Source organism: Acipenser ruthenus, chromosome 13, assembly GCF_902713425.1.
Source record: "Acipenser ruthenus chromosome 13, fAciRut3.2 maternal haplotype, whole genome shotgun sequence".
NCBI lineage: Eukaryota > Metazoa > Chordata > Actinopteri > Acipenseriformes > Acipenseridae > Acipenser > Acipenser ruthenus.
In genome coordinates, this window is record NC_081201.1 from 16,399,484 (window position 1) to 16,424,986 (window position 25,503).

Here is a 25,503-nt window from a genome sequence, read left to right on the forward strand (position 1 = left end):
GTATTAGAATAAAAGAATATGGTTTTCCCATATATTTGAGAATAAAATATAGCTCATTACCTGTGTTATTTATTTTATACAGCCTCTTTTGCTCATCTTTATCAAGTGTGCTAGTACACACACACATTTAATTTATGTGTTTATTTTTTTATTTAACTTAATATGAGGATGATACGAGGTTGTTCCCTGGCTGCAGTGTAAAGGGTTGACCACTAGATGTTACGAGTTCCCGCATATATGCACACCCACGAAAAATTCACATTTGCTTTCCTTAAAGAATTATGGATAATAGTCAGTTGGTTAACTGCTTGTTAAAGTTAATGACACCTTGATAGAAATGGCTTCGTCGATAGCTTTGTTATGGGGGTATAGAGGCGTAAGGAACCAGAAGTAACAAAAAGAAACCAAAACTCGAGTAAGAGATCTGGTGTTTGTTCCACACGAAGTACTGTTAGTGCTCCAGCTGAGAGCTAGGTTTATTTTGTTTTATTAGCGGTTGTTTTGCCACCGCAGTGTAAGAAAAATAAAACCAACACCGGTTTAAAACTGTAAATCAAGACTCCAGCCTGAATTTACACTGTCCTCTGCCACTCTGTTGCATTACAATTCGCAAAAGCGTGCCATCACCACTTTAAATACAGTATACAGATGTCAATGGTGCTCAGAGGACAATACATCAAAACAAGTCCTCGTGGGTAAGCAGTTTGTTCTACGATCACGGTTCTGACTTATGTTTACTCAAGGCTGCAGAATCCTATTTTATTACGGTATACTTGAGAAGCGATCGTCTCGTGAGGGTGCCTAGTTTAACTGCCCTGCGGTGTAATGGCCTTTGAATTAAAATGACATTACAGTACAGTATTTTACTGTCAGGACTACCACTGCATTTAAACATCTATGGCTTACTTATTTTCTGTTGCGATGCAAATCTCAGTTTTTCATTAAGCGGAGATGCAAAGCTCTACAATCCCACCCCACACCCCACACCCCACACCCCACACCCCACACCCTCCTCCTCCTCCTCACCGCAATCCCACTCCCTCTACTGTAAAAGAATCACACTCACCGCGGTTCGTTGCCCCTTTAAAAACACTGACCCAACACACAGAAATGGATTTTTTTAAGCGCGGTTGCGCAATTTTTAATGAAAACACAAAAAACAAAATAAACAAAACAAACACCTTCTTTGAGCAATAACTAAACAGAACAGAACCCTAAACCAGGACAGCTAAGCTGTTTACCTGTATAAAAACAAAACAAACAAAACAGCACACACACAAAAAAAGGCTTCACACTACCTTTTCTTTTAATTACAGCTGTACCCACACACCCACACACCCACACACCCACACACCCACACACCCACACACCCACACACCCACACACCCACACACCCACACACCCACACACCCACACAGCCAAGCTTCTACCCTCTTCAGCAGCCGCCCGGAGCGGCCTGACTGCTCTCCTTTTAAACCCTGCACCTGGCTCCAATTTTCAGTAGTAGCCAGGTGCAGGTGATGATTAATAATAAAACAATTAACAAAACAATTAAACAATTAAACAAAACAAACCAAAATGTGCCTTACGCACATGTTTTTCTGCAGGGAGGTTTTAACCCCCTCCCTGCTGTCTCACACTACATGCTTATCACACAATAACACTGCTGTACTCAGTATGTATTCAATGAATGTGTATTCACTTTATTGAAACACATTTTCACTAACAGAGAACACAAAAAACATACCTGCACAATGCAGTGGCGCAGTCACGTTTGATTACAAACAATTCAGTGTTTCCTGCATCATTGCACGATCCACGCTGCTTACGTGCCTAATCACGCGCGATGTGATCCAATTCAAATTCAAAAACAGCTTTTATTGGCTGGACACGTCATTGCCCTTGATCAAGTAATGTATTACATGCTGTCAGTTTGCCCCGAAATGATTCTTAAAAGCAGATTGCTTGATTCTTACAAGCAGATTATTTTATATTGGTTGGTATCAATGATTTGGTCCCAGTAGTTTTGATCACTATATGCGGTTGATTCTTATATCAGCGATTCTTATAAACGGACTGCACTGTATATATCTTTGGAACCGCATGGCCCGAAGTGGTTTATACCGCTTATAACATGGCTACCTGTGATTTGGGGGATGAAAAATAATTAAAATAATTAAAACACAATTAAATTAAGACAAAACCAGAAGCATTTATTGTGTATACATCCGCAGTGTAATATAGTCCTAAATTTAATTTAATTTATTATTCGCTTATTAAAAATAAATTGCACATGTTTGTTTATTGTGTATTTCTGCATCGAAAGTGCCATCTCACTAGAACCTGGAGGACTGAGCACAAGCTGTGATGCTGGGCGGAGTTTCAAATGACACTAAGGAAGTAAGGGGAGCAGCTGCGATGGAGCTTAACGTGAGTTTGTGAACTCGTTATATGCGAGGCACACATATTCTAGTACATTTTCATCCTTTTGGATCTCAAAATATGTTTTTGTGAGTTGTCTGACACCCTCGCGTCCAAGTCGTGCCAGATTAAGTTGACGATCGAACCAGACTTTACGCACCAATCCGACCGCGGTGTCAGGGGACAGTGCCTCAGTTTCCCACAGATGCTTAAAATCCAGGCCAGTAATTCGGGGGGTGGTGTCTGGCCTTGTTGTCATTACCTGCTTTTCTAAGAATTTTCCTGACTGACAGGAATACATTATTGTTGGTTTTAAACTCGCTGTCAACAGAGATGTTAAAACTTCTACTGTTAAAATATCTATTTACTCTAGCTCAGCATTATAAAACTAGAGACTGAATACTGGTCCCCAGTTGAATTTCTTGCACTGGCATAAAATTCCCTTAATGTTGTTGAGATTTTTTGGACTTATTTCCATAAAATGAATGTCCATAATTGTTTCTTTAAGTACATTTGTAGAGCTGTGCCCTATATTACCGTGTTGTGTAAATCCTTCCTGTCGCTTTAAGGATTTACGATTCTATAGTAGAAGGAAGTGATGTGGTTGGAGGATTTCTTTTCTGTGCAGAGGTTAAAAAGTGGGGAATGGGGCTTGAGGAATGGGTGCTGATTTGGGAACCGCAAGTTGATGTTAAACCAGTGGTTTTAGTCCCGTTGTTTTTTTGTTGCTTTAGTAGTCTGTGTAACTAGTTGCCGTGGGTTTTTGTTTACCAGGAGGAAACGTGTGCTGATGGTTCGAGTGACGGGACTGCTGCTGTTGCTGTGTGGTGTCGGAGTTGAGGGCATCCAGGCGAATCGGACCGGCAAGCTTCAAGCGGGTTTGACTCTGAAAAGATATTATTAGTATTGCTGGGTTTTTTGCGTGTTTGGGCAACTAACCATGTGCGATTAATCCTGTACTGTGTGCTGTTATCTCGGGACTGTGCTGCTATCTTGGACGGTCTGGGGACTTATCTGGTTGGTTACTGCGATCTCCCGGGTTGCGGGAGTTTGTTATTGTTTTGGCCGAAATAAGGACAGATTCTGTTATAGTTCGGGACGGTTTTTCTTTTTACTCGGCAGAAGAAATATCCAACGTACTCCTCGCCGCTTGGCAAAGACACTTTATTTTATTTTTTGTCTTTTTTCTGTTATGTGATGTTGGGGAAGATAGCTCAAGGAACGTTAACTCGATTTGAATACATGCATTTGCCTTGTTGTCAGTACTTTTTTTGAAACGGCAATGCATTGCAACGTCCTATGTGCTCTATGGTTATGTTTATATATACTTAGTTACCGGGCCCTTGACCCATTAATTGCGCTAATGTAGCTTAATTTAGGTAGTTGTAGTTACGTACATTTTAAACAAATTATAAACCATACAGCATAATGGCTGTTTTTCTTTTTAAGGGTTTGTTAATATGCATTCCAAAGTAGTCCTGTGCAATATTTATTTAAATGTGTGCAAATTGATTAACAAATGTGCTTATTAATTGAGGGTGCTGCTAGTTGTCATGTACAATATTTATTTAAATGTGTGCCAATTAACAAATGTGTATTAATTGGGTGCAAGATTTATTGGAATATGTGTATTAATTGAATGCTTTACTTGATTAGATGGGTGTAAGTTAATTGAAGGTGCTGCTATTGATTGTGTGCAATATATATTTAACTACTACCTCTGAACAAGTGCTAATGTGCCTGAATGTGCAATATTTACTTAAGGGTGTGCAATAGCTGGCGCTTTTACTAATGGTGTGAAATGTCTATTTAAATACTAATACTATGCAATTACGGCATGGACTCTTGTTAATTTGTGTAATGCTGTTCTTTATTGCTGTTCAAACCCCTGAGCTATTTTCCCCCGATTATAAAAGCGAATAAATACCGAGGAGGTAGTTCTTTGGTGTTTTAAATTATTTTTTGTTTCCTTTGTTCCTGGTATTCTCTTTTCTTTAGTTTAATATAATAAATTCAATCTATTTTTCCCTGGATATATAGGGTGTAGTGAATTTTCCAGTATGTCCTAGTAGCAAGTTGGTGAGAATAAATAAATGGTAAAATTGTAGGTTTACCCACCTCAGATCACCAAGCGTTCCACATTAACCAGCCCATGCTGTGTTTTTTTTTTGTGTGTGTGTTTTTTTAAGTCTTTTGTTTTCTTCTATTTCATTTAGCTGTTCCTCATCTACTGTTACGTGTCTTCTCTTGCTGGTGCACTTATTTTATTTATTTATTTTTTTCAGGTGGACTGCTGTCTTCACTCAAAGTTAGTGTTGTACCAGTTATGTGAAGATTCATCCCCAAATATATTAAAGGAAATAGGTGAAATGCCACTCATTTTTGGCTGTGGTTTTGTAACTTAACAAATAAAATGGCAGTTTGTCATGGAATTTAAAATGTGATATGTAATACGCTATATATATATATATATATATATATGCACAGTCATCGGATGCTGTTTAACGAGAGGTTATTTTTCCAAGCCCTGTTATCTCTCTCTCTCTCTCTCTATTTTTTTTCTCCAGTTTTTATTGAAATTTACGCAGTTTAATGTCTCAGTGTACTCTGAAATTAAAGCATAAAACAAATAAACAATTGGAGATAAAAAAGAAATCATGGAATAGTTTTGTTTAACAAAATTTAATCTAAATTTTTGACTCATCAAAGTAGCCACCTTTTGCAGATATAACAGCCGAACACACTCGTGGCATTCTTTCTACAATGGAAATCAAATATTGTTCGGAAAGTTCTTCCCAACACTGTTGCAGAAGTTCCCACAAATGTGTTGCACTTGTAGGTTGCTTTGCTTTCACCCTTCTGTCCAGTTCATCCCAAACCAGCTCGATGGGGTTTAAGTCTGGAGACTCTGCTGGCCATTCCATGATTTGAAGCCTACCGTCTTGTTCTTTTCTTCTAAGGTAGTTCTGACATAGCCTGGAGGTATGTTTTGGGTCATTATCTTGCTGTAGGATGAACCCCTGACCAACTAGGCGTATACCAGAGGGTATTGCATGGCGCTGCAAAATGCTGTGGTAGCAGTTTTGGTTCAGGGTGCCACTCACTCTGTGCAAGTCGCCGACTCTGGATCCAGCAAAAGAGCCCCAGACCATCACACTTCCTCCTCCATGTTTGACAGTTGGTGTCACACACCGAAGAACCATCCTTTCGCCTACTCGACGGCGTACAAAAACCCTGCGTGATGAACCGAAGATTTCAAACTTTGATTCATCGGTCCATAGACCTTCTTCCAGTCTTCAGTAGTCCACTGGCGGTGCTTCATGGCCCAGGCAAGCCTCTTTTTCTTATTTTGCCATCTTAGCAATGGCTTTCTTGCTGCCACTCGACCTGTCAAACAAGGCAGCTCGAAGTCTTCTCTTCACAGTTGAAACTGAGACTTGCTTACTTCGACCAGTATTAAGCTGTGCTTGAAGCTGTTGTCCTGTGAGCCGCCTATCACGCAAGCTGTTGACTCTCAGAAACTTGTCTTCTGATTCTGTTGTGGCTTTGGGTCTGCCAGACCTCTTCCTGTCAGAGTTTTCTCCAGTTTCCAAGTGCCTTTTGATGGTGTAGGAAACTGTACTCGCTGACACCTTGGCTTTCTTTGCAATTTCTCTAAAGGAAAGACCTACACTTTTTATGGGTTATAATGGTCTGTCTGTCTTCCTTTGTTAATTGCCTTTTTCTCGCCATTATGACAGCAATATACTACTTCCTGCAGTACAATACTGTCCAAATAATGCTTAAGAGGGTGTAGTAACACAGTCTGTTCCAACACTGCTTTTATACAGACAGAGGGTTTGTAAGTAATCAACAAAAGTTGGGACACCTGTAGGAATTGTTAGCATCAACTTTCAAGGCTTAATTTACTTCCATTGCTGCAGAACAGCTGTAAGTTGTTAACCCATTACTTGTTCCGTGAAAAAGGCCTTTTTGTATAACTCTGAAATGTACATTATTTTTCAGTTTTTGGTAACCTAAACTTTTTTTTTTAAACCTCTGGCAGTTTACTGCTTACCTTTGTACCATTTCAGGTTATTCACTGGACTTGAACTGCTTAAATTTCAATAAAAACTGGAAAAATGGGGGTGTTCTAAAACTTTTGACCGGTAGTGTGTGTGTGTGTGTGTGTGTGTGTGTGTGTGTGTGTGTATATTATTTTATTTATATATATATATATATATATATATATATATATATATATATATATATATATAATTGGGTGTCTGCCACGACAAGGTTTTTGATAGAATATAAACATCAATGTTTTAAATAATAAAGATAACTTTATTTCCTTTAATATATGTAATATAGAGTGGATCACTTTACTTATAAGACCATATAAAAAGAAGTTTGAGTGTGCGCCTCAGTTTAAAGAACTTGTATAAAATTAGCTGAACACGAATTACATTTGAATATATAGATTTGAAAGCTAGTAGGTAAGCAAAATGCACACTGACTACTGTGACTGCAAATAAGTGCATTATATACAATGGAATAGTTTACAAATGAAGCAAAAAATATAGTGTGGGCAACCAAAGCATATAGGGGCAGAATTACAATAGAGCCGGCCTGTATGCAGTCAGCTTGGCCGCTACTAGTGTTGGGTAGGGAGGAGGACCTCCCACCATGGCCGCCACCCTTGGAGCCAGGGTTGCCCTGTTTCCTGGCCTGGGACTTTTTTTTTTTTTTAAATTTGGAATCACCAATTATTTTTCTTAAATTCTCCCCAATTTGAAATGTCCAATTACCCTTATTTCAACTTGGCTCACCGCTGCCACCCCTGCGCTGACTCGGGAGGGACGAAGACAGACACACGCATCCTCCGAAATGTGTGCCGTCAGCCGTCCGCTTCTTTTCACTCTGCGGTCCTGCCCTGCAACCACCTCAGAGCTACAGCGTCGGAGGACCACGCAGCTCTGGGCAGCTTACAGGCAAGCCCGCAGGTGCCCGGCCAGTCTACAGGGGTTGCTGGTGCGCGATGAGCCGACGACACCCTGACCGACCTAGACCCTCCCCACCCTGGCAACGCTCAGCCAATTGTGCGCCGCCCCCTGGGAATTACCGTCCACGGTCAGCAGTGGAATAGCCTGGACCCGAACCAGCAACCTCCAGGCTATTTTACTATATTTAATCCTGCATTTAACCCAATCTGTAGTATTTTGTATTTCACTTGCACTCGTATCTAACCCTGATGTAACTATCAACACTTCTCTGCTCTTGAACTGCCCTGTTATTAAATCGTACTGTGTTTTGTATTTGCTCTTATTAGGACTGAAGTCATTGTATTTTGTATCTTGCTCTTAATTGTATTGTAATTCTTGATATGTATTTTTTGTATACAACTGTAAGTCGTACTGGGTAAGGGTGTCTGCTAAGAAATCAATAATAATAATATAGGGCGCATCCTGTGCCATTACTGGATGCGCCACTCAGGAGCCCCTGGCCCGGGACTTTTGATTGGGACTAAGGGGGAGGTGGCCATTGGGCCGATGTGTGATGTGTGATGTGTGAGGGGAGAGGGGAGAGGGCCCTGCACACAAACAAAGTGCTGTAAAATGTGTTTGTTTTGTTTTAATATAGTATGATGTATTAAATATGACGGTGAAATGCTGTGTTTTGTTTATTGTTTTATTAAAAAAAAAAAAAAAAAGACCTTGTGAAGATGATGACCATCTCCCAAGTTAATTAATTGTTGCTAAATCGGGAGATGGTCACCTGTATAAAAACCTGCAGCTTTCTGTGCTCTGGGTGGGTGTGTGGAGGAGAGAACACGAGAGAGAGAGAAGACGAATCGAAAGTAGAAAAGAAACACGTAAGGATCAGTGAAGGCAGATGCCCAGCCTGACCTTAGGGTTTTTGTGTTTGTGATTTGTTTTCATTTAACCATTTATTTTCGCTCTGTGAGCAAGTGTTTTTTGTTAAATCTTTTTATTTGTATTTTTGAAAATAAAAACAGCGCTGCAGTGTGCATTTGCACCTGACCTACCTGTGTGTGTTTGCAGTTCCTGTGTCTGGCCTGACGTCACCACCTCAGCCATTCCTGTGACAGGCCCCAATATAAGATCATGAATCGAATCAAACTAAACGGGAAACTGAATTTCAGTTTTACAGATTACTAATAACATTTTACAGAAACACATGAGTAAACAACTTTTTTTCTTAAAACAACACTTTAACAAAGTTCCATTTTATTTACAACATATTTTATAATACACAGGAGAATACCCTGGTGGGAGTTTCCAGTTAGGCTAATATATATCAACACCTTGAGTGTGTTGTAAAGTATGAAGCACCAGACGAGTCTGCATATATTTGTTAACCGGGCAGCCAGCAGGTAATGCTTAATTTTGGTGGATCAGTGAGGTTTGGGGTTGATGACATCAAGATATTACAGTAGTGTGTGATTGCTCTTTTAAATGTGTTTCTGTAAAAACCATACTGGTTAATATTATTGTAAAACAAAATGCTTACTGGGTGAGATGGGTGTGAAAGATTTTTGAGTTGATGAATTCAATCTGGACCACCGGAGCATGTGCTTAATATACATTTTAATGGTTTTATATATTACTGATTTTATTTTACCCTATTTTATGGATTTTGTATTTTAATGGTCTGGCATTTTGGATTTCTTCCTGATCAGTCTATGAGAGAAGGATGCAGTTTAGAATGTACTACCGCCAATGTTAATGTCTGTCAAACAACCACTTACTATAAGAAATATTGCAAAACACACAAGGAAACAAACACACAAAGCAAAAATGCCAAATGTCTATTCTTATCTATGTGTCCTTTAACCATTACATGAATGTAACGTGGCGATTTTAGAGGTGCCTAACTAACCCCTATACCCCTAACTAATGCCTAGTAATATACTTTTGTAGAAATTTTCAGATTTTTCACCTTCACCATACTATTGGAATACATGTTAGACTGGTGTAAAACATTGAGAATAAGGCTCTAAATAGTTAAAAACATTCCACACAGTCATATCGTCAAGAACAAATATCTCTTCAGGAAAGTTGCTTTCCACAGGCTTAAGCAAATTCTATACTCCGCATCTTGTAAAGCATGTTTAATAAATAAAGATTTGCTTTAGAGATAAATTTGTACCAGTTTGATCAGTTTCAAGATTTAATCCATCTTGTAATTCTTTATGTACAATAAAGATGTGACGCCTGTCACACAAAAGTAAATATTATCCATTTAAGCGCACCACTTTTTAGCCTGGCCCGGTATTCAAAATGTGTTTAAAGTCAGAATATATGATACTTCAATGTATGCTTACTGTTACCCTTTTAAGAGTGGGTTTTAGGAAACGTTACCCCTTTAAATATGTTGGAGGACCTTGACCTTTATAAACCCTGCACTAATGCACTATGGGATGGCACCTTTTCCTGCTGGAAGTTTGTACTCTGCTTAGTTTGCTGCTGAAGGTTTGCCGTCGGGTATTTCATGTGTCCAGGTTTTCGAAACTTAGATGTGTTAATGCAAAACTGTATAAAGTTAGATGTAGACTCTGTTTATCTAGCTTTAGTTTTTTCAGTTTTAGTCAATGTTCTTTGTTTAGCAAACGTTGCTGGCACTTATTTTTTTCTCATTGCTATTTCCTGGAGGAAAACAAGACAAGACATACCCTTGGATTTTGGATTACAGCTGTGTTTTTTGGACTTTGTGACGTCTTTCTGGAGCGCTCATGCACAACCACACAAACCGCTGAGACCGAACCGATTTATTATTATTTTTGTACGGCGGATGTTTGTTTCATTTCCTTTTACTTTATTTTTGTTGGTGGATTACAAACTTGCTTTTGATTTTTTTGTTTTTTTCTATTTTTTGTTTGTTTATGATACTGGACTATTATTTTGGGACATTTCTACTTATTTATTGCCTCTGTAGGCTTACCGGTGGATTTACCACCGTCCTATTTCTGTTTCAGCTTGGTTTTATGTACATGGGTCATCAACTACCTGAGGTATTGTGGGTCATCGAATTTGTGTGTGTTGGACAAATGTTTTGGAATTAAATGTTTTTGCACCCAAATGAACCTAGCAATCCTATTTTTGCTGTGTATCTGCCTTTCTGCCATCTACTTTTTATGTCATTTTTAAGGAGTATTTGGTAGTAACCTATTCTTATTCTGGGAATGTTTTGTTGGCCTTTTGGGTCAAAGGTAGATTGTTACAAAGATACGATAAAGATTTATGCCACACGATGTTTTTGATGACATTTGAAGGTGCTACTCAAAAAGCTATGTAAAGAATGTTTTTTCAGAAAGTTCACCCTCATATACGAAGTATGGTGCAGTTTAATGCCGTAATTACATAACTAAGAAGGATGCATAGTGCAAAATCAAACATGGCCAATAGTAACTACTCAAAAGACTACTAGAGGTATCATGAAGTATAAAAGATGAAGCCTCAGTTGAGTGGTTTATTCTTTTATGCATCTCGGCAATGGAGTCACACCTGGAACAATACAGAAACAGAACAAAAGCACAATGGAATCAGTTTCGTTTTTGCTCACTTTGTTTTATATTCTCAAACTAGCAAGAAGCAACTCAAAATGCTAATAAAATTAATGCTACCTGCACCTATGCTACAGGTACACTGTTTTAAATGGCTGCTGCTGCCTGCACCTATGCTACAGGTACACTGTTTTATCCTTAGAGATAAAACAGTTTTTGCTCTGCTGCAAACAATTGCACCCAGTAACTTTCAAGCTGTGTTGGGATTAAAACAGATGAGGCCAGTCACAAGTGTCCAATATAGATTTTAGTCCTCAACACCACAAATGTGTAACACATCCCTGTATAAAGCTGTACAACAGCAGTGGCCACAACAGACTAGATGAAAGGCTTATGCCTCGTTTCCACTGCGGGCTGGTGCTGGCTGGCCCGGACTGGCCCAGGCCAACAGAAACGCGTTTCTGTGTGTTTTCCCAACGTGGCCAAATTGGGAAGTTCTTGTCCTGCATCATCAGGTCCCTGGGGGATTGTGGGAAGGTATTGTGCTGCGTTTTAAAGAAACTCGTAGTGGTAGAAGTACAGGGGAAAAATAACGGCCCGAGCCGTGGCTGCTGCAATTGAAAAAAGTTTTGTCGCTATTTTTATTTTTGTGCTATACACTATAGGAGGCTGTGTGGTCCAGTGGTTAAAGAAAAGGGCTTGTAACCAGACGGTCCCCGGTTCAAATCCCACCTCCGCCACTGACTCATTGTGTGACCCTGAGCAAGTCACTTAACCTCCTTGTGCTCCGTCTTTCGGGTGAGACGTAATTGTAAGTGACTGCAGCTGATGCATAGTTCACACACCCTAGTCTCTAGCAGATGCCTTTATCCAAGGCGATTTACAAATAAACAAATAATAATAATAATAATAATATTATTGTAGACAGCATTCTCAAAACCCAATTTTCCGAACCAAAAAGAAGATGGATTGAAAGTGAATCAGCTAGCTCCCATGTTAAAAAACAATGTGTAAATCTAGCACCACTAGCAAATAAAATATTTCCAAACGGGGCAGACAGCAGCCAAAACAAACAGCTAGGTTTGTTGCTGTTGCGTTTACCTGGGTAAAAAAAAGTATTGTGATTTCTCCCATTATTATTATTATTATTATTATTATTATTTATTTCTTAGCAGACGCCCTTATCCAGGGCGACTTACAATCGCAAGCAAATACAAATACATTCAAGTGTTACAATATAAGTCATACAATAAGAACAAGAAATACAATAATTCTCAAGTGTGACAAACCACAATTCAATAATACAGCAGATAATAGTGAAAGTTACATCAGGATATGATTAAGTAGTGATAGTTACATCAGGATATGATTAAGTACAAAATACTACAGATTAAACACTTGGGAGATTACAATATTCTGAGGTACAGGATTAAATGCAGTAAAATAGGGGGCAGATAAGAGCAAAATAAAGCATATTTAAATGAAGGGTGATAGTGTCCCAGGATACAACAGAGGAGTTCTACAGGTGCTGTTTGAAGAGGTGAGTCTTAAGGAGGCGCCGGAATGTGGTCAGGGACTGGGCAGTCCTGACATCTGTAGGAAGGTCGTTCCACCACTGCGGAGCAAGGGTGGAGAAGGAGCGGGCTCGGGAGGCAGGGGAGCGTAGCGGAGGTAGAGCCAGTCTTCTAGTGCAGGCGGAGCGGAGAGGTCGAGTGGGGGTGTAGGGAGAGATGAGGGTCTGGAGGTAGCTGGGTGCAGTCTGATCAAGGCATCTGTAGGCTAGTACAAGAGTCTTGAACTGGATGCGAGCGGTGATCGGGAGCCAGTGGAGCGAGCGGAGTAGTGGAGTAGCGTGGGCGAAGCGAGGTAGAGAGAACACCAGGCGAGCAGCATTAACCTGTAACAACCCCCAAGACACATTTTACTCTAGAATCACTGTAGCTCTGAATGTCTATAGAAGCATGATTATTGTTAGCAGACAGTTTCCTGCTTTCAGAGAGAACAGTAAAGATTATTTGTATTTATCTACAAAAACGTCACCATGTATGTTTTATCTACAAGAAAGAAAAAACAGCTTCTATAAGCTTCTGGTTTACTAAAGCTTTACGTAAATGCCATTTTTTTTTAAAATGATAATATGTGAAGCCCCACCTGCAGAGCGCTGTTCCATCATGGCGTTCTCCACACAGGTACTGTTCAAAAGACCCTGCAACTCATTCACAGGCCGGCACCCTAAAACACTGTCCATTTGTTCATAAAACAAAAAACATTTTGGCTGTTCCCGCTCAGATTGTTGCCGTCTTTAATTTTTCTGCAGTCAACCCAGATTGTTTGTTTTGTCTGTCGGTACTGTTGTGTGTTCATATGAATCCGTTATCTGCAAGGACTTTTGCTATTTTTCATAGACTTGAATATTCTGCACAGCGCCCATTAATTGTTTTTTGTAAGTCAGCCCTTACGGATAACAAATGTTGTCTCCCCGTTTTTCCACATGCCACCAGTAAAGGGTTAAACGTTTTTCTGTTCCCCTGCTGGCTTCCTATACAAGCCCAGGCCGCCCTGCTACGTGCTGACACAGTTCCTTTGTCAGCAGTCTGGCCACATCGGGTACGATAAAGCAAAGTGGGCCAGAAAAACTGTTGTGGCCACGGCCACGGCCGGCAGTGGAAACGAGGCATAAGAAAGGAATGCTCCCAGTTCTGTGAACCAGCTCAGTACTGAGTGCAGAAGGAAATGTGAGAAGCAGGAGCGCTCTCAGGCTCTCCTCTGAACTCTACCCTCCTTGTTGGGGTGCTGTGCTCTGTCCTAGGCTATAGTATCTATCTTGGCTCTTAAGAGAATACTGTAAGTTTAAGTACAGAACTTTAAAAATCCCTACATTTAATTTAGCAAAAAGATTTTGAAATGTAAGCAGTGGTGTGTTTAATACATATTTTTGGGGTTTTAATTGATTGATAAAAATAATAAACACACAAATACTTGTGTAAAGTGAACAAAAATGTATATTTACCTCAGTCATTGTTGATGGAGTTGGGTGATGCATCACTTTGTTCCTTTGCTGAAAATAATAATAATAATAATAATAATAATAATAATAAAACCAGATACCAGGAATGAAGAGATCTTTTATGGAAAAACAGAGCCTTAAAGCCAGTCTCACTTCGATTTATATTTAATGTTTACTATAGTTTAGTATATAGCAGAGGTGGCATTAGAAAAAAAACAACTCCTAAAAGCAGTGCAAACCAGGTAGACACAGCTACTGAAAACAAATAATACTCTGAACCACTCAGAATGATTAGAAAATATATTAAGGTAGTACAGGCAATTTGTACAAATCTGTTTTTGTATGTAGCTTAAGTTCATTTTGTACAAATCTGTTTTTGTATGCAGTGCAAGTTCAATTTCTCACAAGAATGGCATTTAAAAAGAACTGCATTCCCAACCACTGTAAAAATTCAAATTAGTCTTTTAAATTTTAATTAATTTAATTCAATGCTGTTTGTTTTTACTCCAGCCTTGATCTTCACCAAATTAAAGTGTTTTATTTCAACTTAAATATATATAATTAAAACACCTCTAAAATACTCACTCTGCGCTGGTGTGTAGTCAGGCCTCTTTGTGCCTAGGATTGAATTACAAAACTCAGGATTACGGTATTTACAAGTTACTTTATATCATTAAGAAATGTGTTATTATTCCACACACTGCAAACATCTCCACCATCTGGCTTGCCCTCCAAGATTTTGTTCAACTGGAAAAGGTTGCGATTACAATCATGTTATTAGTGCACACATGTCAGAGCTGGACACATTCACCTTTCCTGCACCAGTACTGCTTTTTAGAACTACAGTAGCTTGTTGGGATTCATTACTAAAAGCACTCCCTAAAATCACCCAGAAATTCAGACCCATTTTTGGCAGCCAAGTGCATGAAAACCATAGCAGATGTTTTTCTGAAGATTCTATCAGTTACTTCTCTTTAATGCACATGTTTTTTTACACATTAAAAGAACAAAAATAGTAGCCAAATAAATGACTGGGGGCAACTAGGGTGACCCGTCCAGCTGAACAAGACTGCCCCGAAATTGTGGGTCTGTGTACCTATCCAGGGCATCCCAAAATATCCCGGTTTCCTTGAGTTATATCTACTACAATGAAATAAGGACAGAAAGAATGTACAGTAGGTCTATCTAAATGTTGCATACAGCCTCTTTGGCACCGATTTTTGGATTGTTATTGTAAAAACACTTCCAAAATATGAATGTCCTTATTGACACCTGTAAAAACCCTGTTGAGCTTATAAGCACACATATTTACATGATGTTTTCCCAAGAGTATAGAATGTGTGTTAAATTCATGTTGGGTAAGTTCATGTTTCCAGTGCTCTACAAAACTGGTGTGTCATTTGCAGTTAAAGAAACATACAAACTCCTTGGGCAGCTGTTTCAGGAGTTAAGGCTCTATCCCATCTTCAGTAGTGGCAGTAGTTTTTTTCAGAACCTAAACTTTAAGGCCAGCTGAAAGCTGAGCCTGGAGACAACTGTGGCAGACAGCTCTTCAGATTCCTACAAATCGAGGAATCACCAGCCCAGTGCAAAGACTAGTACAGGTATAGACACTTGCTGCACGAGACAGCAAGGACGTTAAAAGACAAGATAAACTAGAAATGGGGGCTGGTTCATATTTCTCAGCACACATACAGTGCCTTGCGAAAGTATTCGGCCCCCTTGAACTTTGCGACCTTTTGCCACATTTCAGGCTTCAAACAAAGATATGAAACTGTAATTTTTTGTGAAGAATCAACAACAAGTGGGACACAATCATGAAGTGGAACGAAATTTATTGGATATTTCAAACTTTTTTAACAAATAAAAAACTGAAAAATTGGGCGTGCAAAATTATTCAGCCCCCTTAAGTTAATACTTTGTAGCGCCACCTTTTGCTGCGATTACAGCTGTAAGTCGCTTGGGGTATGTCTCTATCAGTTTTGCACATCGAGAGACTGAAATTTTTGCCCATTCCTCCTTGCAAAACAGCTCGAGCTCAGTGAGGTTGGATGGAGAGCATTTGTGAACAGCAGTTTTCAGTTCTTTCCACAGATTCTCGATTGGATTCAGGTCTGGACTTTGACTTGGCCATTCTAACACCTGGATATGTTTATTTGTGAACCATTCCATTGTAGATTTTGCTTTATGTTTTGGATCATTGTCTTGTTGGAAGACAAATCTCCGTCCCAGTCTCAGGTCTTTTGCAGACTCCATCAGGTTTTCTTCCAGAATGGTCCTGTATTTGGCTCCATCCATCTTCCCATCAATTTTAACCATCTTCCCTGTCCCTGCTGAAGAAAAGCAGGCCCAAACCATGATGCTGCCACCACGTTTGACAGTGGGGATGGTGTGTTCAGGGTGATGAGCTGTGTTGCTTTTACGCCAAACATAACGTTTTGCTTTGTTGCCAAAAAGTTCGATTTTGGTTTCATCTGACCAGAGCACCTTCTTCCACATGTTTGGTGTGTCTCCCAGGTGGCTTGTGGCAAACTGTAAACGACACTTTTTATGGATATCTTTAAGAAATGGCTTTCTTCTTGCCACTCTTCCATAAAGGCCAGATTTGTGCAGTATACGACTGATTGTTGTCCTATGGACAGAGTCTCCCACCTCAGCTGTAGATCTCTGCAGTTCATCCAGGGTGATCATGGGCCTCTTGGCTGCATCTCTGATCAGTCTTCTCCTTGTATGAGCTGAAAGTTTAGAGGGACGGCCAGGTCTTGGTAGATTTGCAGTGGTCTGATACTCCTTCCATTTCAATATTATCGCTTGCACAGTGCTCCTTGGGATGTTTAAAGCTTGGGAAATCTTTTTGTATCCAAATCCGGCTTTAAACTTCTCCACAACAGTATCTCGGACCTGCCTGGTGTGTTCCTTGTTCTTCATGATGCTCTCTGCGCTTTAACGGACCTCTGAGGCTATCACAGTGCAGGTGCATTTATACGGAGACTTGATTACACACAGGTGGATTCTATTTATCATCATTAGTCATTTAGGTCAACATTGGATCATTCAGAGATCCTCACTGAACTTCTGGAGAGAGTTTGCTGCACTGAAAGTAAAGGGGCTGAATAATTTTGCACGCCCAATTTTTCAGTTTTTTATTTGTTAAAAAAGTTTGAAATATCCAATAAATTTCGTTCCACTTCATGATTGTGTCCCACTTGTTGTTGATTCTTCACAAAAAATTACAGTTTCATATCTTTATGTTTGAAGCCTGAAATGTGGCAAAAGGTCGCAAAGTTCAAGGGGGCCGAATACTTTCGCAAGGCACTGTATTTCTATTTAATGTCTCCATCACGACCTGTCAACCAGGGTTAGACTCCTACAGAAAATAGTGAGTGGACTGTAAAGTATGAAGCAGGATACACATCCCAAGGACCCACTGATCCAGATGACAGTTCTATTGTTAATCAAATTTACAGCTCTACTCAGGACGGATTAACTATTTCTCTACCTAGTTGATCCCATGTAAGCAGGGCCAGATTAACAAAGTCAACAAAATTTATCAATTTTAAAAATGCAAGTTATATCTGATCCAATACACCAACATGGAACAATTTGAACAATAATGATTACTATGCAACTGTTTAACATTTTTTTAAAAATCTATTATGTTACATAATCTTTGGTTTGGTAAGTGTCATGCAAGTTAACTAAGTGAGTGCAGAGGTAATTCTACTACCACAATGTTAAAAACAGTGTGGACACAAGAGTAACACAAATAATACTGTTACCCTTTGACAGAATACAGAACACAATACAATATTCAGTTCTCAAAAGAACACAATTAATAATACAGCGACGAGGACACACCAATATTTCTTGCTACATAAAAAAAAAAAAAAAAAACGAACCTCTTACTGAAACACAATTCCCCTAAATCATGCTATGCAAATCACAAATTACTAAAAAAAAAAATATCTTAGTAATAGTGGAGAAAACAAAAACAAACACTTGGATAAAATTGATAACTGCCTTGCAAAATGTACAAAAAGCATATGGTTGTGTCAATCGTCTTACCGACAGGAACAAAAAAATCTCCTATACTCCTCCTTCATCGTATATTAATGGTCGTAACAGTTAAATATTCTAACGTTTATAAAATAAATACAAATAAAATACACGATGGTGGTTTTACGGTTGTTGACGGTTTTTTTTTTTTTTTTAAACATACAATTACCCATTTATATAGTTGGGTTTTTATTGGAGCAATCTAGGTAAAGTACCTTGCTCAAGGGTACAGCAGCAGTGTACCCCATCGGGGATTGAACCCACGACCCTCCGGTCAAGAGTCCAGAGCCCTAACCACTACTCCACACTGCTGCCCGTTTGTTCTATTTCTTATTGGTGTGGGAGGGGGGGTCACTTTGTCAAAACTCATACAGAAGGCAGCACGGAAAACCGATGCAATTTGAAGTTATTTATGGTGGGGGATGCACTTCATATAGTATTTTATATTGTATTAATTGATTTTTGTTAAAAAACACGTAATGAAAAATTGACTGCGTTCACTCTCAAGTCTAACCCTGCTGTCAACTATTATCTATACAGCATACGATTCATAAGAGAATTAGAAATGTAGCATTAAATGAAGCAGCTCTTAACCCCGCCTCCCGCTCTCTCACCTGATGCTCTTTTCTTCCAGATGAGAACTCCTGTGATCACTGCGATCAGAACCAGAGCAGCCAGCACACCACCAACAACAAACCGCATGTTCATACCAGCCTCTGGAACTGCAAAAACACAGGAAACTATTTAGCAAAAGGAATCACTGAAGATAATGACCAACATCTCTGCAGCAGGCATTAGGCTCCATTTAAAGCATGAAAGTTTACCAGTAATTTTGCTTGCAGTTTAGCATCATTTCCCATGCATTTACAGTAAAACCCGTCTAATCCAGGCCCTCCACATACCGGTGTCGTAGAAAATAAGTTGATCGCACAAGCGCAGTAAGGCAAAAGTAGACAAAAGTAAGGCGGGGCTACAGTTTGATTAAAGGGGAGGTTCACTGCATGGCTTTTTATTTTTATCTGCCCGTTTTATTTATTAGACTGTGTGTTTGTGCCACTGTCTTTTCATATAAACTTTAAAATGTGTGATCGATGACTATATGGTAAATTGTTATAAACCCCTGTCTTTTTATGTTTCTATAACATCGTTGTGAATCAGATGTAGTTTGTGTGATCGCAGAGATTTATTTATATATTAAATTATTTTACACGTCAAAATGTTGTCAATCTTTAATCAAAATGTTTCAGTAATATAATCTAATGACATGCTGGATCCATAATATTAGTAGGACAAGGTCGTATTTTTACATTTTAATATTAGTATAGCTGTAACTTTACTTTACGATTCAGATCAGGACTCATAGAAGGCCACTTCAGAATAGTCCAATGTTTTGTTCTTATCCATTCTTGGGTGCTTTTAGCTGTGTGTTTTGGGTCATTATCCTGTTGGAGGACCCATGACCTGCGACTGAGACAGAGCTTTCTGACACTGGGCAGTACGTTTTGCTCCAGAATGCCTTGATGGTCTTGATTTCATTGTGCCCTGCACAGATTCAAGGCACCCTGTGCCAGGCGCAGCAAAGCAGCCCCAAAACATAACAGAGCCTCCTCCATGTTTCACTGTAGGTATGGTGTTTTTTTCTTTGAAAGCTTCATTTTTTCGTCTGTGAACATAGAGCTGATGTGACTTGCCAAAAAACTCCAGTTTTGACTCATCTGTCCAAAGGACATTCTCCCAGAAGGATTGTGGCTTGTCAATATGCATTTTAGCAAATTCCAGTCTGGCTTTTTTATGTTTTTCTTTCAAAAGTGGAGTCCTCCTGAGTCCTCTTCCATGGAGCCCACTTTCGCTCAAAAAGCGATGGATGGTGCGATCAGAAACTGACATACCTTCACCTTGGAGTTCAGCTTGTACCTCTTTGGCAGTTATCCTTGGTTCTTTTTCTACCATTCGCACTATCCTTCTGTTCAATCTGGGGTCGATTTTCCTCTTGCGGCCGCGCCCAGAGAGGTTGGCTACAGTTCCATGGACCTTAAACTTCTTCATAATATTTGCAACTGTTGTCACAGGAACATCAAGCTGCTTGGAGATGGTCTTGTAGCCTTTACCTTTACCATGCTTGTCTATTATTTTCTTTCTGATCTCCTCAGACAACTCTCTCTGGTCCATGTTCAGTGTGGTGCACACAATGATACCAAACAGCACAGTGACTACTTTTCTCCATTTAAATAGGCTGAATGACTGATTACAAGATTGGAGACATGTGTGATGCTAATTAAAGAAACGAATTAGTTTGAAATATCACTATAATCCAATTATTTATTATCTTTTCTAAGGGGTACCAACAAATGTGTCCAGGCCATTTTAGAATATCTTTGTAGAATAAGCAATAATTCATCTATTTTCACAGCTTCTTTGCTTTATTCTATGACATACCAAAGGCATGCAAGTATACATGATAAAATAGCTTTTAATTTCATCACTTTTCAGGAGGAATGACGCATTATTTCAATGAGCTGTAAGGGTACCAACAAATTTGAGCACGTCTGTATATGTGTATATCTAAATGATTTTAAATCGTGAGAAATTTTAGTTCAATATACTATCTCTTTCTCTTTATATGTCTTACATGGTTGTGCACTACAGGAATTCACCATTTTTAAAATCATGCTGATATACAGTAGCCTATATACTGTATGATCTCTGTTTCTTACAATAGCTATCTTGGTTGGTATTGAACTTCAGGTATTTACCACGGTTTAGCAAAGACGTTAACTCTTTAGTTTAATTAATTCATGTATTGTTTCTTCCCATACTTGCACTATGATAACCAGTCTCCTGTTTGTTTTCTGTCCTAATTATACAAAGTACTGTATGTAAAAATAAATGAAACAAATATAAAATAATAATACTGTATACGCAACGTTTTTCAAGTACATCATGCGATTGCTGTGCACCATGGCCTAGTTAGTAATCGCAGCATGGAGCTTAATTTTTTCCATGATTGAAACTCATGCTTTAACTTTTGGACAATCGCTCGCATACCTGCTGTCCATACTGTAGTGCTTCCCAAAACAAAAACACCTCCAGAAATGCAAAACATTAATACGTAACACATTTTGCTAGTGAACGTTTGTTACACAAACAGAAATACACAATCAGAAATGTACAAATCATAAAATTCATTTTAAATTATTTGCTGCTAATATATATTACAGCGATATTCACATTCCCTTATCTAGCGTAATACTGTCGAATATATCCGATCTACATGTTAATGTAAATTATAGGTACAAAAGTCATTTTAAATTATGCATTTTTGTTAGGCTAATATATCGGATCTAAAGCGATATTCACATCATCTTATCTAGCAGCATACTGCCGAATAAATCCGATCTACTAATTGATATAAATTATACTTACAAAATTAATTTTAAAATTATTTATTGTTCATTAATATATCTGATCAACTTATTTCCTGGGCTCGATCTACTTATTTCTAGCCTAGGCTTGTTTACATTAAAAACAATGGAACCTCCCCTTTAAATTCTAGAGCTTGATCAACTTATTTCCCGATCAACTTATTTCCTGGGACACCGGCATTCTGTAGAATTCGGCAAGATTTTGGGGTCCCGACCAAATCCCTATTGAAATGAATGGTGCGATACCCTCTACAATCTAGAACCGGTCTATTCTGGAATCCAGCATGATTTTTAGGTCTCTTCTGCCTAAAATCAATGTAGATCTAGCTGTGCAAGCACTGGGCCATGTAGCTATTCTGAATTGTGCAGCTGAATGAAGTTCAGCTTTTTTGATAAGCACAAACTGTTTACCAAAACTAACACAAAAAGAACTTAAACTCAAAACAAGGCACATACTTTGAGAAGAAAAGATGCCTACTTAAAGCAAACCTGAACACCAGCAACAAGTGCCTGATTCATTGTACGAACGACCGAATGTCTTTCTATGGGAAATAGTTTTTTTTAAGTGATCAAAAGAGTTTTGTAATTTCACCTTTTAGGTACAGTATTATATTTTGTTGACAGTTTTTAATTTCTGTGCTTTGTCATGCTTGCCTATGTTTTACCATAATTGCACATTGCTATGCTACACTTAGCTAGTACAGAGGTATACCACAGTGGTTCCCAACCTGTGGTCCGTGAGTAAACTCCAACTCCCAAAATTCGGTTACACAATTCTTGCAAAAACCCATTTCTACACAATCACACGTTGTGCTACTACAATATGTATTACTAAGCAACACAACACACAACTTTAACCACATTATATATAATTATGAGATATGTATGTAGTCTGCATTTTTCCCCTTTATCTGTTTTCTTTTATTACCGATGTGTTTAAAAATTTATATATATTACAGCTCCTTTGATGCAATACCAAGCATCACCTTCAAAGCCGCCATTAACTGAAACAGCTTTCTAATGTGAAACACATACTAACTAAATAACTTACACATTATGAAGGTACAGACTTTAAGCAAGCATGAATTAACACTAGAACGGCTATTTATAGTGTTTATAGGCATACCTAAAACAACCATGAGTGGTCAATTTGACCGGCATATTAAAAACATAAATATTATAATGAAAGGACAAACAATTGAATACAAGTCGTAGTTTTATTCAGGAATGTCATATAAAGTATCTACGCAACCGAAACATTGTAAAGAAACAGACATTTGAACAGAAATGTGTTTATACACAGACATATTACATAACACACATCCTCAAAAGACAGTTAAATGAAATAAACAAATATTTGAAAATAAATTTGTGTATATACAGGTATATCATACATACAAAACTGTACAACTGAAATGTAAATAAGTATCAAATACATTTAAAATAAATGTGTTTTTGCCTACATAACAGAGCGCATATATGCAACTGAAGCTATGCGTTTATACACAGACATACTATAATCAATTACATGAATAAATAAACATTTGAACAGAATGGGCTTCATTTACAATCATTTACAAAGACTAAGTGCTGGCACAAATTACACAGATCCTGTGCTTTTCAACATATGTTGTTTGTTTATTTAGCAGACGCCTTTATCCAAGGCGACTTACAGAGACTAGGGTGTGTGAACTATGCATCAGCTGCAGAGTCACTTACAATTACGTCTCACCCGATAGACGGAGCACAAGGAGGTGAAGTGACTTGCTCAGGGTCACACAGTGAGTCAGTGGCTGAGGTGGGATTTGAACCAGGGACCTCCTGGTTACAAGCCCTTTTCTTTAACCACTGGACCACACAGCCTCCTTGCTCCTCCATATGCAGTGCACTTACCGCAGGCTGTTTTTGCACATTTGGCACAGCTATCAACAGTAACCCAGGCTTCTGGCACCAAATGCTCCACATGCATATACTAGTGCAATGAAAGCTTCTGATTCCTCCAAGGGCATTGACCAGGAATCATCTTTAAGTTCTCAGTGGGCTTCTGCTTCAGTGCAATGTTGTATGTGGTGAAGCGTATGCATGTCAAATGAATAGGTGAAAAGCACTCAATGTGCTCTCATCAATGCTGCGTTTTGCATATGCCGTGGGCCCTGGAACTTCCCTCACAATATTATGTTCCCCTCTTCTACCTGCAGCTTCAACACCAGGATTTATAGTGTTCCAAACAGTGCCATTATTATCAGCCTCTTGAGTGCCAGGTGGTGCTGGTCCTGCCGCAGGAGAAGCGGCTGCTCAGGTGCAGGGGCGGATGCAGGTGAAGTGGCTGGCATCCTTGCAGGGGCTGCCACAGGATTGCTTCTTCCCCCATGGGATCTCCTGTGCCCTCAGTGTCACTGCCGCCGAGATTTCGGACTACATACAACCGCCGCACCCGCAAAATGTGCGGCTCCATTTTAAAACAGCGTCGATATGAAAATAAAAAACAAACAATCGGATACAGCTTATAATTTTAATATACTTATTTTTTTCAAAAAGAGCACACAGAAACATCAAAAACTGTAATAAAAAAATAAACTAAGCAATAAACTTCTGTGTAAACAGGAGTAGAAAGTTGTATGCACATAATTATAAAACATAAATAACTAGGTATAAAATTAGCATAAAAGGCAGACGAGAAAAAAGTAACGTAGCTATATCACACTGTATTGTGCTTCAATGTGTATGTTGTGACAACTGCTAATAATAATAATAATAATAATAATAATAATAATAATAATAATAATAATAATAATAATAATAGGGCAGCAGTGTGGAGTAGTGGTTAGGGCTCTGGACTCTTGACTGGAGGGTTGTGGGTTCAATCCCAGGTGGGGGACACTGCTGCTGTACCCTTGAGCAAGGTACTTGACCTAGATTGCTCCAGTAAAATCCAACTGTATAAATGGGTAATTGTATGTAAAAATAATGTGATATCTTGTAACAATTGTAAGTCGCCCTGGATAAGGGTGTCTGCTAATAAATAATAAAAATAATAATAATAATAATAATAATATATGATGTGTAGAATGACTTTCATTAGTGTTTCAGCACTCGACAGGAGTATATAATACGTTCTTTCACAATGACACTGATTTTATGACTTTGATTTTATGACTTTTTATTTTAAAGGCCAGACTAAATTGTCAGCTATATTGTATTGATTTCAATATGCCACAAAACTGCGGATCTGGCGGTTGAAGAAGCAAGTGCTTATAAAACTTACTAAATATTTGAATTAAATACCCATACGGTGTTTCAGCTGCAGAATCATAAAAATGAGTAACACTTGGGAACGGACATGCATGAGATATTCACATACGCGGAGATATTTAAATGTGAATTGCAAAAGCCGTTCAAAAAGCAGCTATGGCAATGCTAGTGCTAAACAGACGCACAGCAATTTAAATTTAAATTACGATCAAAAAAATGACCATCTTGGTCGTTCTAGTGTTAAAACAATCTACATCTAGCATTCACGTAAATGCACATCTTTCTAATCTGTGATCTTTACTACTTGCTTTCACTGTTCAGGAAAAAAACATCTGGCTGTCCCATCGTTTCCCTCTGCATAAAAGTAGCGCACTGTATTGAATATTCCTAACTCTGTTAGAATAAAGAAAACAAAAACAAAAAACATTAAAACCACAGTTAAATATGTGCTACAGTGTTGCCACGGGTATAGAAATATCCCTTTTTCGATATTATACACTTTTGGAGATGTTAACCTGCATATAGTAACAGCAGGTAATGCTTGACTTGTGAAATGTACCGTAGTGTGAATGATCGATTTCAGCTCTGTGTTTTATTATGGGTTTATTCAGCCAGATTTAATATCTCACAAGACAATATGCCAAAAGGAAACACTACTTCTGGAAATAATGTGTAAAGTCTGTTCCTGACGCTGTCATAGTTAACCAAAATCCTACCGACAGTGTGCCACCAATCCCGTTTAATTTGCTCATCACAGCCCACCAGACGTGGTAAATCCTGTACACTCGCCAATCAGTTTTTAATTTTTCATATTGCTTCCCACCGACCTCGTATTCCAG

At 38.7% G+C, this 25,503-nt stretch overlaps 1 protein-coding gene across 3 annotated transcripts in view; it reads right to left on the minus strand.

Moving 5' to 3' along the window:
* Positions 1–8,994: 8,994 nt before the first annotated feature.
* The window catches only part of LOC117418306 (major histocompatibility complex class I-related gene protein-like), a 61,553-nt gene continuing 45,044 nt past the window's right edge, over positions 8,995–25,503 (minus strand). For 2 of the 3 annotated variants that reach the window (XM_034031228.3, XM_059035685.1), the window contains exons 5-8: positions 18,605–18,712; positions 14,520–14,552; positions 13,938–13,985; positions 8,995–10,928 (exon numbers count right to left, since the gene is read on the minus strand). In XM_034031228.3, the coding sequence (XP_033887119.1) occupies positions 13,939–13,985; positions 14,520–14,552; positions 18,605–18,712 (188 nt within the window). In that variant the 3' untranslated portion in view covers positions 8,995–10,928; position 13,938. Of the gene's footprint in view, positions 12,825–13,937; positions 13,986–14,519; positions 14,553–18,604; positions 18,713–25,503 lie in introns of all 3 variants that reach the window. The other variant, XM_059035684.1, reaches the window with a different exon arrangement.